The sequence below is a fragment of the Astyanax mexicanus genome, chromosome 11 (assembly GCF_023375975.1).
Source record: "Astyanax mexicanus isolate ESR-SI-001 chromosome 11, AstMex3_surface, whole genome shotgun sequence".
NCBI lineage: Eukaryota > Metazoa > Chordata > Actinopteri > Characiformes > Acestrorhamphidae > Astyanax > Astyanax mexicanus.
In genome coordinates, this window is record NC_064418.1 from 12658930 (window position 1) to 12679801 (window position 20872).

At 38.0% G+C, this 20872-nt stretch overlaps 1 protein-coding gene across 1 annotated transcript; it reads left to right on the forward strand.

Moving 5' to 3' along the window:
• Positions 1-10460: 10460 nt before the first annotated feature.
• Positions 10461-19779, forward strand: LOC111190661 (interferon-induced protein 44-like). The gene is made up of 5 exons (XM_022664384.2): positions 10461-10752; positions 17065-17199; positions 17303-17474; positions 18960-19060; positions 19138-19779. The coding sequence occupies exons 1-5, from the start codon at positions 10567-10569 to the stop codon at positions 19318-19320; spliced, it is 777 nt and encodes a 258-aa protein (XP_022520105.2). The 5' UTR covers positions 10461-10566; the 3' UTR covers positions 19321-19779.
• The last annotated feature ends 1093 nt before the right edge of the window (positions 19780-20872 follow it).

A 20872-nucleotide genomic window follows, 5' to 3' on the forward strand; every position in this document is an offset into this window, starting at 1 on the left:
CTACCTCAGTGTTGGGCACGTTACTTTGAAAAAGTAATTAGTTATAGTTACTAGTTACTTCTCCAAAAAAGTAACTGAGTTACTAACGGAGTTACTCCACTATAAAAGTAACTAGTTACCAGTAAAAGTAACTATTGCGTTACTTCGCCCTGTAAAAATAAATAAATAAAGAATAAATAAAGAAAATAAATGATGTAATTACTATTATTATTAGAAAAATAACAAACAAAAATAAACCCAAAATGTTGACAAAAATATAGTCTAACGAATAAAAAAAAATAAGAAACGAAAAACTCCACAGGACCAAAGAAAATTACTAAGACATGTAATACTGAAAAAAACGGAAAAAACAAATACACGTCTGGGGATAAAAATTAAACAAACCAAACCACACTCAAAGAAATAAATGTATATATAAACAAAACAAAAGAATGGACAAAAACAACAATCCGTTAAAAAAAACTCATTTAAATCCATTAAAAAAACTCATTTAAAACAATCACAGGCTTTTTGCGCAGAATAATAAAAGTTTCGGTTAGTTTCAGTTTCAAATCATGAAAACAGCTCACCAAAACCTCAACCTATCCTTTATATTTGACAATATTTGATTAACTTACAGGTCCTTACTTATTTTTATTTAACTGAACTGAGTTGTAAATTATTTATAGCCTCGCGCTGAATTCAGCTCCGCGCTGCGAAAGAGAGAGAGAGAGAGAGAGAGAGAGAGAGAGGCGCAGCGCATTTTGCCTGATTTCTCTTTATTAATTAACAGTACATTTGTTGGCTTTAGTAAGTTTAATAACATTAATTTTAGTATACTTGTCAGATCTTATTTATAAAAACTTTTTTTAGAAGACAGAGGTTATTCTGCGCGCAATGCCGCGCCGCTGCGCCAAGCACCACTTTGCGTGCCTGACATTTCAGAGCGCTGGACGAGATTTTAATTCATGAATTAATATATTTAATATTTTAATAAATTTGCCCTGGTGATAAGAAACGAATGCTAACATATAGCGTTATATTTCAGTGTATTTCAAATGTTTTAAGTTTTATATAATTGACGGGCAGCACCACGCGCCAGATTGACAATGTGCTTTGTTTTTCAGATATAAAAGTGAAATTCAGTTAAATAATAGCAAAGTTAACTAAAATAAATTTATGTTCAGTCAAAGTTATTTTCTCTTTTAATTTTCCATTTCAAAACTACAGCATTTGAGTGAGAATAAGCATCTGTTGAAATTTTTAAACAGCAGAATGCCTAGTTACAGTTATTTAGTCTGTGTACTAAACATAAATATAAATCCTTATAACTGACAGAAATAAATATAACTAATAATAATTTATAGTTACAGTGCAGATTTTTAAGTATATATATTTTTTCATAGTTGATTGCTGAAGGCTCTGGGTGTGGTTTATTTTTATGTGGTAAAGATGTGATGGTATGGAGTATTTTGGAGCGCAGGGTGAGCAATCGCGCTAAGCTTTTTTCCGCCGCCAAGATAAAAACACGCCAGAAATTTACCTCAACACACATCATTTCCAGACCACCATGCCCATCGGTGTTAATATATTCCAAAGTCCAACGCTATTTTAAGGACGCGTGCTAGGCCTAAAAATAGACTGTTGACGGGTGGCAAAGCGCCACGCTACACGCCTTGTGCGGGGTGTATGATAGGGCTCTTTGTCTGTATGCGCAAAGTTAAAAAAAGTTCATTCAGCTGCTAAAGTAACGTGCAGTAACGGAGTGTCGAAAATGGTAACGGCGTTATAGTTACAGTCAGAGTAATTAGTTAGATTACTCGTTACTGAAAAAAGTAACGGCGTTAGTAACGCCGTTAATTTTAACGCCGTTACTCCCAACACTGACCTACCTATAGTAATAATACAAATACACAGTGAACACCTATGCATGTTTCTGAGAGACTCCATCTCTCTAAAATGTTTTTTTAAGTTAAGTTTTAGTTATTTTTTTTAGTAACTTTTTTCTGATGTGACACATGAAACAAGTTCTGAAATGTTTTGAAAAAATTCTGAAATGGAAAAATGTCTCACTTTCAACATCTGATATGTGGTCTATGTTCTATTATGAATAAAATGTGGGTTTATGAAATGTGCAAATCATTGCATTCTGTTTTTAAATTACTTTACATTTAACACAGTGTAACAACATTTATATAATTAGGGTCATATTTTAAAAATGTATTCATCAACATTTATTTTGTCTATCTGTATAACCACAGGCTTACCAAGCATTTTTATCCAATTAGCTTTTTATATATGTTTGCTTATTCAACTCATGTGCTAGTTTTACATAAAAAATGTTGGGCAACATTTTTGCAATCTTAAAAAAACATTGTACTGTGTATTTTCTAGCTAGGTATCTAGCTAGTTCTCTAATACGTTTAGCAACATGTATTGTGTATTTCCTAGCTGGCTAGCTAGATTGATAGATAGCTAGTTGACTAATTAATTCAGTACCATACACCATCTGTGTATTTCTTAGCTAGATAGTTGTCTAATAAATTCAGCAACATGTTCTGTGTATTTCCTAGCTCGCTAGCTAGATAGTTGTCCAATAAATTCAGCAACACTTACTGTGTATTTCTTAGCTAGCTAGCTAGATCTAGTAAATTCAGCAACAAATACTGTGTATTTACTAGTTATAAAGTTGTCTAGGAAATTCAGCAACATGTACTGTGTATTTACTAGCTAGATAGCTAGATAGTTGTCTAGTAAATTTATCAACACTACATTACTTCTCTAATAAGTTCAGCAACATGTACTGTGTATTTCCTAGTTAGCTAGAAATCTGTCTAGTAAATGCAGCAGCATGTACTGTGTATTTACTAGCTAGAAAGTTGTCTAGGAAATTCAGCAACATGTGCTGTGTATTTTCTAGCTAGGTATCTAGCTAGTTCTCTAAGATGTTTAGCAACATGTATTGTGTATTTCCTAGCTGGCTAGCTAGCTAGATAGATAGCTAGTTGACTAATTTATTTCAGCACCATTTACTGTGTATTTCTTAGCTAGATAGTTGTCTAAAGAAATCAGCAACATGCTCTGTGTATTTCCTAGTTCGCTAGCTAGATAGTTGTCTAATAAATTCAGCAACACTTACTGTGTATTTCTTAGCTAGCTAGCTAGCTAGATATTATTCTAGTAAATTCAGCAACATATACTGTGTATTTACTAGCTATAAATTTGTCTAGGAAATTCAGCAACATGTACTGTGTATTTACTAGCTAGCTAGTTGTCTAATAAATTCAGCAACATATACTGTGTATTTCCTAGCTAGCTATATAGATAGTTTTCTAATAAATTCAGCAAAATATAAAGTGTTTTTTCTAGCTAGATAGTTGTCTAATCAATTCAGCAACAGAAATTGTGTATTTCCTAGCTAGCTAGCTAGCTAGCTAGCTAACTAGATAGTTGTCTACTAAATTCAGCAACATGTGCTGTGTATTTTCTAGCACATGTGCTGTGTATTTTCTAGCTTGCTAGCTAGATAGTTGTCTAATATATTCAGCAACATGTGCTGTGTATTAACTGGCTAGCTAGCAAGACAGTTGTCTAATAAATATCCTACACCTCAACCTCAACCTGAAGTTAATCTTCCTCTCAAACTAAACATATCCTACTCCTCAACTAAAGTTAACCTACCTCTCAAAATAAACATATCCTACATCTTAACCTAAAGCTAACCTACCTCTCAAAATAAACATATCCTACATCTTAACCTAAAGCTAACCTACCTCTTCCTTAACCCCATGGTAAAGGAATCCAATTTGACTCCCATCTGGAAACAAACAAACAAAAACACACAATAAACTTTATTCAAAGGAGCAACATAGCCCAGACAACTGCAGTTGAGCCAGTTGATTAGTAATCTACTCTTCCAAGGAATTCCATGCATGGGGAAGTTTGCTTACCTAAATACCACATAGGATTCAGTTTATGTTTTAAGTGCAAGATTATGAGTTTGATAAGTACATGTATGTTATTAAAAATCAGTTCTTTGCATCCTTTGAGGTCTGAAAGCACAACATCTTTTACTTATTTTACATTTCCCCTTTTCTGCAAATAAATGCCCTAAATGACAATATTTTAATTTGAAATGTGGTAGAAACGCTGTAAGTAGTTTCTAGAATTAGACAACTATGTTTTTTTTACATAAACATATGTAAATGTACATAGTACAGGTATACATAGTACAGGTATTATTATTATTATTATTTATTAATTTTTTTTTTTTGTATTTTCATCTAGAAGTTTTCATACACATAATAAAACAGGAGCATGCTGGTCAAAACGACACAATTTTTTTTTCCTTTCTCTACAAAACACTAAAAACACAACACTTCCATGGAACACTTTTAGGTACTCTATGATAAAAGCATCTCAATGCCTGGTTAACTTAGGGTTAAACATACATCTCTCAGTACCTCCTAGTCCCATCTTCATTCACTAGATGGGGGTCTGGTCTTCTAGCTCAAACCCGAGCCCATAGTCCTCAGAGTTCCCTCACTCCTGCTGGTTCTTTTCTATGATACTAGAGAGCGTCTGTGCCATTGAAACGAGCAAAGTAAATTACTGTGTCTGTGCTGATACAATCTGCTGGTACTTGAAATATGATGAGAATGTGTCATTTAAATGTATCACAGCACGACAGCTGGTCTTACGGGAAATGCATTATGCATTGTAATAAAGGATACTACATACTACCGGATTTTTCGTACCATAAGGTACGAAAGACTGGATGAACCATAATTTTCTCAAACTAAACAGTAATAAAACGGAGATTATTATCTTTGGTCCAAAATCCAGCCTCTCCACCTGTCAAAATTTCACTCTCTGTATTGACGGTCATTCTGTCACTCCTTCCCCACTTGTCAGAAACCTTGGAATCTATTTGGACCCTACACTTTCCTTCAAATCACACATCAACCACATAGTTAAAACGTCGTTCTTTCACTTACGTAATATTGCACGCCTGCGACCCACTCTTCCCACTCCTGCTGCAGAGACATTAATTCATGCCTTTATCACCTCCAGACTCGACTACTGCAATAGCATCCTGTATGGTCTCCTCTCTACTGCTCTTCAAAAACTCCAATATGTCCAGAACTCTGCTGCTCGATTGCTCACCCGCTCCCCCATTAGACAGCACATTACCCCTGTCCTCCGTCAACTTCATTGGCTTCCCATAAAACAACGCATACATTTCAAGATCCTCCTTATCACCTACAAAGCCCTTAACAACCTCGCCCCCCCATACCTGTCTGACCTCCTTCACCGCCACTCCCCCGCCCGTCAACTCCGCTCTGCTGATGCTAACCTCCTCACCCAAACTACCTCCACCAAATACCGGACCCGTGGGGACAGGGCTTTTGCCGTCGCTGCCCCCACCCTATGGAACTCCCTCCCCCTTACCATTCGAAACTCTGAGTCCCTGCACTCCTTCAAACGTCATCTAAAAACCCACCTTTTCAAGTTTGCATATGAACATTGACACATGTGCATATTGTACGTATGTATGTGAATTTTTCTGTAAAGCGGCTTTGAGTACCAAGAAAAGCGCTATATAAAACTGATTTATTATTATTATTATTATTATTATTATTATTATTATTATTATAAGGCATGCTTAAAATTATTTTATTTTCCCAAAAATTGCCAGTGCGCCTTATAATCCGATGCACCTTATGTATTTACCAGTCAGGTTGTAAGGAGCGGTAAAGCCACCCCGCTGAAGTACAGCGTTATACAGGAGTTTTTGTTCATTTCTCCAGCAGTATTAGCATTAGCCGCTAAGTGCTAGCTCTTTCGCTGTTCAGAGGTGAGTATCATTGGCCTGTAGCCTGCTGCTAACCCTGGCTTAGCACTGCTTGAGCAGCATTAGCCGCTAACCAGGCTAAACACTAGCTCTTTGGCCATTCAGAGGTGAGTATTATCGGCCTGTACCTTGCTGCTAACCCCGGATAGCACTATTGCTGTGCAGTGGTGAGTATATTGGACTGTAGCCTGCGCATTTCCTGTGTTAAAACAAGCTACGTGGGACGAACCGCTAGCTAATATTGCCCTGGGTTACCAGAACACTCAGGGTTCCTCAGTGTAGCTCTGTCGGTTGGCATTAGCTGCTAGCGGTCGCTAGCGGTTAGCCGCTAATACTAATGCTCAAGCTTTAGTGGAAATCTGTAAATCTAAGCTTACTGTACATAAATGGAAGCACTTTACTTACCCAAAATAAACAGTTTTCAGGAGAGAAATTTGTGTAGATTAACATTCAGCACTTGTTTGACTTTTCTGATTTGTCTGACATGTTTTTTTTTATTACAGTTTTGTTTACTTTGCTTAGTTAACAGGTCTCAGCAAGACTTTAGACGTCTTTAGAAGTAAAACATGGCAATACCCCTGTTCCTACTACTAGTTACTAGAGTCACACAAAATGTGCCTTATAATTCCTGTGACTAGCAAATAGATGTTTATTGATCGTGCGCCTTATAATGCGAAAAATACAGTAAGTAGGTAAATAAGCCAACAAAAACTTTTCCTTCTGTTTTACACAGTTGTCCGACTTCACTGCAGCAAAAACATGTAGGTGCTTTAATAAAAAAAAAATATTTAACTGAAAAACATTTTAAGTTTATTTAAATTAAAGCAATCAGTTGTTTTGGTGATAAACTACTATGACATAAAAGTTTCAGTATCATCACTTTTTTAAAGTACGTTTACACAACATTTTAAGTGAGACTTTGTGTAAGTTTTGCAAAAAACAAACAAACCAACCAACTAAAAAAAAAAAAAATCTCTCATGTTAGAACTAATATTTTTAATTCATTATTTGTCACATTTATTGTGAAAAAAAAGAAGCCAGCTTCTTAACAGGGTAATGCTGTAGCTCTCAGTCCCAACCTACAGTTCCCTCACATGATGCTGAAAGTGAAAGTAGAGTAAGAGCCTTTAAATGAAAGAGGCTGAGACTCAGAGCATTAAACCAAGACACAGGAGCTCAGCTGACACTTCTCATACAAGTAAGTAAGTCCATCAATTCCTGTAGTCTGTGTTTATTTGTTTTACAACCGATTCCTGAATATTGCTCTTTTTTCCTTTTCCTGAATATATTTGACTGTATGAAGTTATCTCAACTTTAAATAGGTTAAATAAACAATTAAGTATTCATTATTTATCCATCATTACACTAATATTTTTTTCATTTATTTGTCATACAGTTTAAAGAACAATGGTCCGATTTAATTTTGATATATAAACAATTGAAAATAAGCAAAAATTGAGATTCAAGATTTATTTTAAATGACAGTGAAACACTTTTGAGGTATGATCTTGATAATGCCAGTCTTATATTTGATCAAGGCTATTGCTAAAGAGGTTCATTTTCTGGTCTTTTTCTATTTGGCTTCATTAACCTTCTTTAACTATAATTTATTAGTAACTTTTTGTGAAAGTTGAGAGTGAATAGTTAAACTGAAAATGCAGCACATTCCATAACTGCTACGCGACCAGTTCTGCAGTTCTGCCTTCTATCTTTTTCCTTCATCAGAGTTTAAACTATGTGAACTCATTTCCTTTTGGAATTGTTTTTTTACAAGAAACAAAACAGGTAAAGCCAGGTTTAAATATCTGTGGAATTAGAAACCAACATAGCAGCCACTGTACCATCAAAGCACAAGTCTTCTGCTTTTTAAACCATACCTGTCAAGTTTTGGATTTAAAAATAAGGGACATTTTCCACTGCCCGCTCAAAACCATCCCACCAGCCCAACAGAGGTTCAGTATCCCTTACATTTTAAGACTTGAAGTCTTTACTTTTTTGGCAGGAATGGACTATATATATATATATATATATATATATATATATATATATATATATATATATATATATATATATATATTTTTTTTTTTTTTTTATGGATTTAAAATTTAACAAAGGGTGCACAAATTCTGCAAAGTGACTGATGGTGACCTAAAAATAGTATCATGAGCTTTTACAAAAAGGAAATGGACCAGATATATGCCATCAGTAAATATTAGTCCTAAGGGGGCTACACAAGTAAAAATATTTAATTAATCCTTCTTTTTTTATCAGTGCACTCTTGATCTGTTCAGTTTATTTCAGGCCTCTTTACATTTTCTCTCTCTTCAGCTCAACCATCTCTTCTACCCCACTATATAATAAATTACACCACAATACTTGATTTTAACAAATTCTAACAAACCCTAAAACTAGCCCTGAACTGTTAAAAGAAATTAATTTTGCAACATTCACAAAACATGTATAAAAATTAAGTCGTTTTACTACTTTTGTCAAACTTGCTTAAGCATTGTTACACTATTGACTAAATTGCTGTATAGTTGCCCAACATATACAATTACAGACTTGACAGGTATGCTTCACATTTTTAATTTAATAGTTTGTAACCCTTGCTAAGTTAAGTTAGCAGTCAGGCAGCATAATAAACATATTGACTTGATTCTGGTTCCGCAGGCCTCCAGTGGACATTCATTTGCAGTTTAAAAATGAACATTTTCAAGCGACCCCGTCCCAAACCTGGTGAGATTTTTTTTTTATATTTTGCATAAATATCACCTAAAGCATCATCAGATTTTCACACCTTAAGTCCTAAAAGTAGATAAAGAGGAGAACCCAGTTAAACAAATGAGACAAAAATATTATAATTGGTAATTTATTTATTGAGGATAATGATCCAATATTACATTGGATCACATTGTTATATTAGAAGAAATATAATAATTTATGGCAAGAACTACTCAAGTAAAAAGAAAATACTTTAAGAAATAAAGGTCAGTCAATCTGAAAGCATCCTCCTACTATTCAGTTTTTCTTTCAAATGTATTTTACGACAGATTTGACAGTCTGACTCTGACTTTGGGTTTTCTTTACCTGTTTGATTTAGTTTGGAGGAGTAAGGAATAGGATCATTCTCATGTAAATCTGATTATGGTTGTATGCAGATTAAGGATCATTTTCAGATAATCTCTTTTATCTGTTTCCAACAGAATTTTACACCTTTTTGGCTGATAAACATGTGAAAATTGGAGACAATGTGGTTCTGCAATGTGAGATAAACACAGGAAAGGTGAACGTGATATGGGAAAAGAACGGCCACAAACTGGATCGTGTGAAAGGCAAACACAACACGCAAAAAAATGGCACAATGATTTGTCTGGAAATCCGGAATGCTGAAGCAGGAGATGAAGCAAACTACACTGTGATCATAGAGAATTCATCAGGCCGTGTCTCGTGCAATGCCAATGTCACTGTTGGTATGTTAGAATTCTGACTCTGACTATATATATATATATATATATATATATATATATATATATATATATATATATATATATATATATGTGTGTGTGTGTGTTTAAAGATCTACTTTGTAGATTTATATATATTTAAGCTTATCCAAGACAAGCTTTATATCAATACAGAGCCACCTTCTGTTGCAATTACAGCTGTAAGTATTTTGGAGTATGTCTCTACCAGCTTTGCACATCTACATACACTCCTCTATAAATGGCAGATTTGGAGTGCACAACTCGTAGTTGTCCTGTAGACAGATTCTCCTTCCTGAGCTGTGGATTTCTACAGCTCCTGCAGAGTGACCATAGGCCATTTTTTGGGTTTCAGAGTAAAGTATCCTTAAGTACAGTCTCAAAGGACATTCAAAAATGTTATGATGAAACTGGCTCTCATCAGGATTGCCACAGGAAAGGAAAAGCAAGAGCTACCTCTTTTGCACAGGATAAGTTCATTAGAGTTACCAGCCTTAGAATCGCAAGTTAACGGCACCGCAGATAAGAGCCACCTAAGTGCTTCACAGAGTATATATCTAATATAGCAATCTCCATTAACATTGTAGTAAACAACTCAGGGAATATAATAAATTCACAAGGTGAATTTGATAAAGCTTTTTAATGACTAATTGTAATCTCAGTTGATTTCTGCATTAACTCTGCATTATTTCTTACAGAACTCAAGCCATGGAGGACCGTCCGGTGTAGGTAGGTCCACTATCACGTTTTAACATAAAATAAGAATAAAACGATTTAACGTGATAAGTGACGTGTATGCACGCAGCTTGTCTAGTCTAGTAGAGAGTTACTGCCAATAGAACAGGACTATCTAGAGCAGATAAAACAGTGATGTACTAATCTGTCACCATGTCTAAAACCAGATGTGGGATAGAGAAGCGTAAACCCAGCCAGCATTAATCTGTGGGGCAGTGGAACTGGGTTCTCTGGAATGAGGAAGGTGAGGTGGGGATCACTTAGCATCCTAACTTTATTAAAAACACTATTTAAACAAAGCACAAAAGTGCAAATTATCCACAGCTGAATTTAATTAGAACTCAGGTGAAGCTAATCTAGACATCAAGTGCTGATTAAATGCTGATGGCTGGAGATCAAGAAAGAGAAAGAGTCTGTAAAGGGACTGGGGAGCGTAACCGTATCATATAAATATCATATACGGTTCTAGCAACTGATTAGTTTGTTTCCTTTTTGTACCCTTCTAGTCAAGATCCAATGATCGGCTACCTAAAGACCTTTAGAATTAGTCGGGAGGATGTCAGTGAGCTCCGCTTCCTCCTGCATGGACCAGTCGGAGCAGGGAAATCCAGCATCATAAACACTGTCAAAAGCATATTTGAAGGACATCAGTTCATCAACTGTCTGGCTGCAGCAGAAGTAACAAAGAGCTTTACAGTAAAAGTGAGTTTATGCTTCAGTCAGAAAATGTGTATTCTTTTAAATCAGCTTTCTAAAAGATGCTGTGTGTGATTTTACATCTCTCAGATGAACCTCTGCTTAGCCTTTACCAATTTTAGCGATCTATAGCGCACTGGTCAATTGCGCATTGCGCAGGCGGGTTTTAGGCATGTTGGTATCGTGAAGATGCCATGTGCGCCCTGACTTTGGCGCATTCGTATCTTAACAGTGTGGTGCTTTTGTGCATCTCAGTAGAGGAAAGTGACATGAGTGATAGTGCCAATGAAGGTCAAATAAACCGAATGGAACTTCTTACAAAGCCCTGTTCAATCCATTATCTGGAAATGAAAAGAGTATGGCACAACTGTAAACCTACCAAGACAAGGCCGTCCACTTAAACTTAAAGGCTGAACACGGAGAGCACTGATCAGAGATGCAGCCAATAGGTAAATGGTGACTCTGGACAAAATGCAGAGATCCACAGCTCAGATGCACGGGAAAAAAACTGTCCACAGGACAACTATTAGTCATGAACTGCACAAATGTGGTCTTTCTGGAAGAGTGGCAAGAAAAAAGCCATTGTTAAAAGAAAACCATAAAAAGTCCTGTTTGCAGTTTGCCAGAAGCCATGTTGGGGACACAGCTAACATGTGGAACAAGGCGCTGTGGTCAGATGAGACCAAAATGTAACATGCTATGTGTAGTGAAAAGTTAACACTGCACATCACTCTGAACACTGTCACTGTTCCCACTGTCAAATATGGTGGTGGCAGCATCATGCTGTTCACCTTCCAGCAGGACAACGACCTTAAACGTAAAGCCAGGACTATAAGGAATGGTTTAAAACAAAACATTCATGTGTTAGAATGGCCCAGTCAAAGTCCAGACCTAAACACAGTCAAGAAATGAAAACTGCTGTTGACAAACGCGTTCTATCTAATCAATCTAATCCCGAGCTGTTTTGCAAAAAAGAATGGGCAAAAAAATTCAGTCACTAGATGTACAAAGCTGGTGGAGACATACCCTAAAAGACCACACTCAGCAGCCTCCCTGAAGACCTGCCAGTCTCTGCAGCCGAAGCAGTCCTGCAGCACAGCATCGCCATTACTGGGTCACACAGTAATGGTCTTCTGTGTGGGTTTGGAACGTCGCAGCGGGGGGTGGTATGCAGGGACCAGCATGATGGAGATATGGTCTGATAGCCCGAGGTGGGGGCGGGGAAGGCTCTGTACGCGTCCCTCAGGTTGGTGTAAACACAGTCCAGCGTGTTATTACCTCGCGTTGGAATGTTCACGTGTTGGTAAAACCTCAGCAGCGTGTTCTTCAGTTCTACGTGGTTAAAATCGCCCGCTACCATGTAGAACACGTCCGGATTCTTGTTCTGAAGCGAGATGATGTTGTCATAAAGCTCCTTCAGCCCAATGTTAGCATTAGCATCCGGTGCTATGTAATTAACCCTCTCATGCATGAATTATAAAAAATTCAGTCAGGATTTTTTTACTACGTGTTTTTATACATCCTTAGGGATGTAAAACAAGTTTTGAAAAAAAAAAAGTTTTTATCTTTATTCAGTAAAGAAATATTTATCTGTCCACTCAAATGTACTTCATGCATTTTTTATTGTAAAAAAAAAAATCATCAATGTAATAACTTGGTAGTTATATAGGCATATTTGTAATTTAGTTATACAGTTGTAATGTGACATTCTGTTGAAATGGTGGTTCCTCTAAACTGAGGAGGATAGTGTGACACAAGTAACAGTCTCTGAACTGCGGAACCTTGTATATTCTTGACTGTAACTGGTATTTATCATACTGTATTCTTGGCAAGTCTCTGAACTGTTAAGTCTCTAAATTGAACATATCATCTCATAGTATCTGATAGCATGTGTCATATTTCCTGTCAAATCATGCTTGTTGCTCATTTCTGAGACTATTTTCTATGATAGTTGCCAAAGCATCCAGGGCATAAAGCTACAAGACACTGCATGCAGATGTACTTGGTTCTTCGTGTGCATGCTGCATCTTGGCATCTGCTGGCATTTTTTGTTTCCTTGAGCTGGGGCCAGTGGTTTCCATGGGCATACCGGATCTCGGGGGGGGCCTTAGACACTGCTCTCCGTTTTGCCGGTGGTGGAGTAGCACTGGGTCTTCCTCTGGTGTGTATCTTCACGGATCCTGCATTGATAAGAGCACGAGCTATTGACGCCTTGAAGTGCAGCAGATCCTTTGCTTCATTTCCAGACATTCTATAAAGGAGCCAGGCATTCACAGTTGTGACATCAAGGAAGTGAAAGAACACTCTGATGTACCACCGTTTGTTTCTGCGTCGGTGGGGATACATGGCAACACATTGATCCATGAGATCTACTCCACCCATATGCTGATTGTACAACTTCACGGAAAATGGCCTTTGGATGTTGAGCATTCGCTTTTCTTTTTTGCTCCATCTCTGTGCCACATCTGTTGGGGACAGGCCAGTGCAGGAAGAGGCCATGTGAATAACTGAACTATCCAACCAGCGTGTGATAGTGATGTTTTGAGCATTGGTCACGACAGAGACAGATCCTCTTCCTTCTTGCTTCATTTGCTTTTCTTTTTTCAGCTTTTCTTGAGCTCCATGGAGCCTGTTGCTTCTACATGTGCCAGTGCCATAGATCCCTTGGTGTTCCAGTGCCTGAAGGAGGGGAATAGTGCAAAAGAAATTGTCAAAGAACACCTTGTGGTTCTTGTCCTGAATGTCTTGACAAAGGCGCATGACTACATCTCCAGCCATTCCCAGCTGACTGATCTCACCTCGTCCTCCAGCTGGACCTTGATAGGGTTCAAAGTTGTACATGTACCCAGAGGATCCTGCTCGGACCCACACTTTAATTCCCCAGGGCTTGGGTTTTTTGGGGACATATTGTTTGATAGACAGGCGTCCCTTGTAGGGAATCATCATCTCATCGACAGACTGAAATTCTTCTGGGTCAAGTGCTGACTGGAAGGTTTCCTTGAGTGCATCCAAAACTGGTCTGATTTTGACAAACCTGTCAGCATTTTTGGGGTCCAGTGAGTAGTTGTCAACAAAGTGCATGTACCTAAGAATTTGCTCGAATCTGTTCACTGGCATTGCATCAGCTATCAGTTCAAGACGAAGTCCTGTCTCTGATGACCAGTACATTCTGGATCTAGGATATCTGACATATGACATTACCATATTAATTCCAAGAAATGTTTTGAACTCCTCTGAGGTCAATGCCAGCTTGTCTTTTCCTTTCTGGACAGCGTACAGGTTTGTATTGTGCACAATGTCATTGATCATATCCTGGGTGAAAAGATGCATGAAGAAATCTATTGGATCTGCTCCCTCAACATTCATCTTGCTCTCCCCTAAGAAAGGAGGCAGGTCTCCCTCAAACTGGTTATCCTTAGCTCTCCAGATATTTCTGACACTCTTTTCTTTTGCTTTTTTCCCCTGAGCCCTGGAAGGTGGTCCCTCAGGTTGAACAGCCTCATCTCCCTCATCAGCTTCATCTCCTTCCTCAGTCTCAACTCCCTCAGCAACATTTACAGACTCCTCAACTTCACTACCACTGCTTGACCCTACTTCTCTGCTTGCACCTGTCTGTACTGGCAGCCATTCCTCATCACTGCTACCAGAAGCACAGTCTTCCTCACTTGAGTCTGGAAACTCCTCTATTACCCTGTATGCCTGTTTTTTTGAGCTCTACAAAATATAAGGATTTAAAGAAAAAAAATCAAATTACATTATAAAAACATAAAGAAGTTGATTTACAGCCAAAACATTAAATGATATGAATTATTTTAAGAACAACATTGGTAGTAATTGACATTACATTGAAGTTGAAACATAGCTAGTGATGCATGATGTACAACTGAGTGGACACATGATTAAGCCGCATTTCCTCCAAATATAAAATAAAAAAATTTAAAATCTGTACATAATATGTCACCTTAGATGTTACTTGACTTAATTATATTTTTTTTACCTGCAATGGTAGCTTTTTATAGAAGGTAGAAACAGAAATAGCCGAGGTGTTTGGTCTTTCTCCCTGCCTGTCATCCATCTTGGTTTCACTGACTACTTTTTCCCATTGCAATGACCAGCCAATGGGATTTTTTTGTATAGGATGATGCAATAGCCTTCACTAGAGTGGACTATATGCAGCAGTGCCCAAAATTGCAAACATTTATAGAGAAAAAACACTTTTAAACAGCTGTACACTGTAGTGACCTCTATGCATGAAAGGGTTAAGCAATAGAACACGAGAGGGAGTGTGTTATCACGAATAACATCAAGGCGAGTGCCGTAGATCATCACAGCCGTGATGTTATTTGTGATAACACACGACCTCAAGTGTTCTATTGCTTTTATACAACAGTTTCTTTTTACAAAATGAATAAAGAAAAACTGTTTGAAAATACTTTAATATGGAATGTGCCTTCCGCCAAAAAGTAGTTCCACCACAACTGTAACAGAACTGAAACTTAACTACATAACGGTGTATGGTTCATACAGACTAACACCACGAAAGTTAGCTTGAAAGCAAAACTGGGAATAAGCGAAGATGGTAACATAAGGACCATGAAATAACGCTGATACTCTCCTCTCCTGCTCTGCGGAGTCATCTTCAGGTGAAAGCTGCACATTTTTTGAGTATTTCTGCTTGTTTTGCTGGGTCGTGTTGATTTTAGCTATCTGGCTGGACTGTGGTTAGGTTAGCGTAGCTTGCTTTTTAGCTCAGCATTAACTTAGCTTAGCCTAGCCTTGCTGGTTAGCGTTCTGCCTGTCAGATGGCAGTAACTGAGCGATTTTCTTACCCTTTTTTCCACAAAAGACAAGTCAGTGCTGCGGGCTGAGCTCTAGCCTGTGCTAAGCTAACGCTGGTGCGGGTGTCCTGTGTATATACGTCGTTACTCGGCAACGCGTCGGCGGAGTGATACAGGTTTAGTGTGAGAAGGCCGTGATGTTATCACAAATATCATCACAGCTAGATCACTTTTCAACCAATCAGATTGTGAGGTCGGAACTAACTGTTATATAAACAGCAATCACAAACACCGCCAAAAACTAGATAGTGAGGGCGACACTTCACAGTCAGCTGTTCAGTCACCTCAGAGCAGTGGCTGTTTACCAACACGCAGTTTGTGCACCAACCTTAGTTTATGTAGACGCACAAGCCACCTCCCCGGGCTTTCCCGGATAGCTGGCTGCGATCCGCTCGAAGAGCTGCCGGCCGGTGAGCTGGAAGGCTGAGTCCGGCATGGTGTGGTTCAGCCAGGTTTCCGTGAGACAAATCACAGCACAGTTTCTCATCTCCTCAGAAACACTCATCCTCAGCCGCAGCAGATCCAGCTTTATATCCAGAGAGCAGACATTAGACAGGAAAAGCGACGAAATCGGGGGTCAGTTTGCATTAGCCTTTAGCCTGGCTAGCACACCGGCGCGCGACGCTCACACCACTTCCTCCTGCCTTTTGTCTGCAGCGATCTGCTCCCCCACGCCGGAGCGCCGAGGAGCTGTTGTCTGCCTGCTTGGATATTATTGTCCATAGTTGTTGTTTACTGGCCAAACTGTCCTTAATCCTCAAACGTTCGGATCTGCTATAACTCACTTGTGGGGCACGTAAATTTGGGTTCAGAACTGACGTAAAAACGTCTCAAACTAGGGTGTTGCACTACTGCGTGCCGCCATCTTAATAAGTAATGTAATATAAGTATGTAATGTAATAAGCCAATAATAAGAAATGTAAGTAGAAACATGTCATTAAGGACAAAATGTGGGCCAGGTCACAGGAGCCTATAGTGCACTATAAGTATTTGTACTCCATTACTTGACTTAAGATACCTTGAACGTTCCATGAAAGCCTCTATTCCAGTAATTCCAGCTGTGTATGTGTGATTGTGCGAAAATGGAATGGAATGCAGGAGTTTACATGGTAATTATTGGATAGTATTATTTTATTATAAAGGATTATTCACCATTTCAATTGGATAGATATTGTATTTGGAGCAGCCTCAATCCGGCTACTCAGACTGAGGTGTATACATGGATGTGTTCTGTTCCGATTGGGCCATTATTCTGAATTTTAACGGATTATTTGGCTGCATGTAAACATGGCCACTAATCCAGCCTTATCAGTGCTGCTTCTAACTAGGTTAAGTTTGTTATCGTGTACATTTAACACTTCTACTTTTTTCACATGTCTCAATTTTTCAGATTTTCATCTGATTTAATTCTTCCATCTGATTGGGTCTGTTCGTTATGTAATTACATGTATGGTTTTATTATTATCATCACATAAAACAGTTTAAGAAGTTCAGTCTTCGGAATGTACCTTTCGCCATGTATGATGGGATGGGTCTAGAAGATGGAGATACAAAAGGGGTGCACGCTGAAGACATCATCAACGCTTTAAAAGGCCACATAGCTGACAACTACGCAGTAAGACACACACACACACACACACACTAAATTATATAAAACCAAAATAAAGCCAATCCTAGCTTCTTCATGATATTTATACATTTCTTTCTCTTATGTATAGTTTAACCCTGCAAGTGCAATAGACAATACAAGCAAATACTACATCCACAACCCCACTCTGAATGACCGGATGCACTGTCTAGTGAGTGTGATTCCAACAGACAGAATTTCCCTAATGAATGACGATACCATTCAGAAAATGAAGGTGATCAGAGCAGCAGCGACTAAATTAGGTGAGTTCACTATATAATCCATCTACAATGTAATTAGTCATGAAAATAAAGAAAAGGCATTGAAAAGGAGAAGGTGTGTCCACATATATGGACACATTTTCTCTTTTTTATTGCCTTTTCTTTAATTTCATGACTAAGTACATTAGATTCTCACTGAAGGCATCAAAACTATGAATGAACACATGTGGAGTTTTGTACTTAACAAAAAATGGTGAAATAACTGAAAACATTTTTATTCTAAAGTTTTATTCTAGTTTCTTCAAAACAGCCACCCTTCGCTCTGATTACTGCTTTGCACACTCTTGGCATCATTCTCTCAATGAGCTTCAAGAGGTAGAGTCACCTGAAATGGTTTTCCAACAGTCTTGAAGGAGTTTGTTTAGCATTTGTTGCCCCTTTGCCTTCACTCTGTGGTCCAGCTCACCCCAAACCATCTGGATTGGGTTCAGGTCCGGTGACTGTGGAGGACAGGTCATTTTTTGTTAAGTACATAAAACTCCACGTGTGTTCATTCATAGTTCTGATGCCTTCAGTGAGAATCTACAATGTAAATAGTCATGAAAATAAAGAAAACGCATTGAATTAAAAGCTGTGTCCAAAATTTTGGTCTGTACTGTATATAAATATATACATTTAAGGAATTTACAAGTGCACTTGTGGTGTGTGAATGCTTTAGCTGCTTCAGTTTTCAATTAAAGGCCCAATCCCTTCTATCTGACGGAGCCTGGGAGGGATCTTGCATAAAACAATAATTGAATCAAGTGATCGGTTTAAAATCCATGCTCACAATTTCTTTAATTTGAGTGAATGGTTGCTCAATTTGTGCTCAATTTGTGCTTTAGTTTATCTGGTCTGAATCTGTTAATGAGTTTGTTCGCTTGGAGTGTTTGGTTTGTTTTCACACTGGCACAAACCTAAACACACCAAATCGTGTTAGCACATTGCCATCTCTGATTGGTCAGAGCTGTCTGAATTAAGTAATTCTTTGACCAGGTTTTGTGTTTCAGACCAGCACGTATATTTGTGCAATGTGAAGCTGCTTTAACATTTGAATGCAGAAACAAATCTTGCTAAGCTTTTAAACTTATAGTAAACTATGGTGTTTTTTTTAATGGGATGATGCAGTAAATTGAGTGGTGCGGTCACGAGCAGTGTGAAACAGCTTAGCATGAAGCAGCAGCACAGACACTGTTTGTTCTTAGCTATTGTAGTAATCTGGCTAATATATCAGGTTAAACTACACCTGAACAGCTCAAATAAAATGAGTGTATTTCATACTTGGGTCAGATTGAGACCAGATTATTTTCTCAAAAGAAACAAACCGATCTGGATTTCGCTTGAAGCTGGAATTTCTGTGAAAAACTAAACGTTTTGAAGCTACAGACTACCACCAAACAAATAAAGCATTTTAAAGTAAAGTATTTTAAATGTTTGTCCATGTGTGTTATCTGTAAGGCTCATGTCCCTCTGTTTTCTGCACTGCAGAAATTCCTCAAGTGCTGTTCATGACAAGAGTGGACCAGGGGTGCAAGCTGACACAGAACGACCTGGGTAAGATCTACCAAAGCAAGAAGATCAGAGATAAGGTCAGTCACACTCGTACTAGCTCGTACTCCATAATAATAGGATAACAGATAAATTGATTAAAAATGTGTTTCTGCAGGTAATGGAGTGCAGTAACAAGCTGGGTGTTCCAGTGAGCTGCATCTTCCCTGTGAAGAACTACAGTGAGGAGAACAAGTCCGATGAGAAGCTGGACTGCCTGATGCTGGAAGCCTTTAGTCAGATCGTGCATTCAGCTAACGACTACTTGGCAGGGTTAAATGAGGAGCATGATATGGAATGAGTTTTGATGAAACTAAGCTTGTTTTTGTTAATGCTAATAATATATTAGGATTGTAAATAGGCACATCTGGACACAACATCTGGACAATTTTCGTTTCTAAATACAAGTACTTCCTATTTTATACTACATTAGCAAGGCAACTCAAAGGTACACTAGGTAGGATTTCCTTGATAATTTATCTTTTTAAAGAAGTACAATTACAGCTTCATCCTCACTGCAGAGATCCATTGAGGTGTAATAGGAGCTCTCTTGCGTCTGTGCTGGCCTTCTCTGAGCTCAAACCAGACTCTGTAAGTTTTCCTAGGCGGTCGCGGCCAACGCTTGCGAGAACTGCGCCTCTTTCCAGAACTGTGACCTGCTTTCCGACTGAAGTTATAACAGTTCTACAAGGACTACAAAAACCCGGTTGATTAATTCTTTTACAGACGCTAACTAATGGTGATGGACACTAATGGTGATGGAGATTAATCAGCCCATAGACCCGACAAGAATAAATACAGGAATCTCTTTCACTCATTGGCGTGAGCTAAGAGCTACTATTAGTGAGCTCTTAGCTTGCAGTATATTGCTCCACACTGAAATATAAATTTTAGTCTGGGGCTTGTAAAAGCTTTTACTGATACTGTGTTTTTGTTTTAATATTATTTCATGCTGTGCTTATTTCGTGGTGAGGGCTAACAGTGCTACTCTGTGCTACGCTGTTTTATCAGTTGTAGACACAGAAGAAATGTCTTGTTTCAGTCGTTTTTACAATAAAGTTAACATTGTATGCAAAAAAAGACAAATTGATGATGCAGTTCAGATTGTTTGTAATTATTGTTATGTGCTTTTTACTTTCTGATGGAAAAAGTAGCTTATATTCAGGTGGATTTTCCACCATTTATGTACTACATTTTAGTAGTAATAACATTCTACTGTACATATGTAAAAAAAAACATATACACTACCGTTCAAAAGTTTGGGGTCACATTGAAACGTCCTTATTTTTGAAGGAAAAGCACTGTACTTTTCAATGAAGATAACTTTAAACTAGTCCTAACTTTAAACAAATACACTCTGTACATTGCTAATGTGGTAAATGACTATTCTAGCTGCAAATGTCTGGTTTTGGTGCAATATCTACATAGGTGTATAGAGGCCCATTTCCAGCAACTATCACTCCAGTGTTCTAATGGTACAATGTGTTTGCTCATTGGCTCAGAAGGCTAATTGATGATTAGAAAACCCTTGTGCAATCATGTTCACACACCTGAAAACAGTCTAGCTCATTACAGAAGCTACAAAACTGACCTTCCTTTGAGCAGATTGAGTTTCTGGAGCATCACATTTGTGGGGTCAATTAAACGCTCAAAATGGCCAGAAAAAGAGAACTTTCATCTGAAACTCGACAGTCTATTCTTGTTCTTAGAAATGAAGGCTATTCCATGCAAGAAATTGCTAAGAAATTGAAGATTTCCTACAACGGTGTGTACTACTCCCTTCAGAGGACAGCACAAACAGGCTCTAACCAGAGTAGAAAAAGAAGTGGGAGGCCGCGTTGCACAACTAAGCA

Bases quoted from the DNA above. Each gene is read 5' to 3' on its own strand.
- LOC111190661 (XM_022664384.2), top strand. From the start codon at position 10,567: ATGATCGGCTACCTAAAGACCTTTAGAATTAGTCGGGAGGATGTCAGT. The intron at 10,753-17,064 runs GTGAGTTTATGC...CACATAAAACAG, and splicing joins CAAAGAGCTTTACAGTAAAA to TTTAAGAAGTTCAGTCTTCG. The intron at 19,061-19,137 runs GTCAGTCACACT...GTGTTTCTGCAG, and splicing joins GCAAGAAGATCAGAGATAAG to GTAATGGAGTGCAGTAACAA.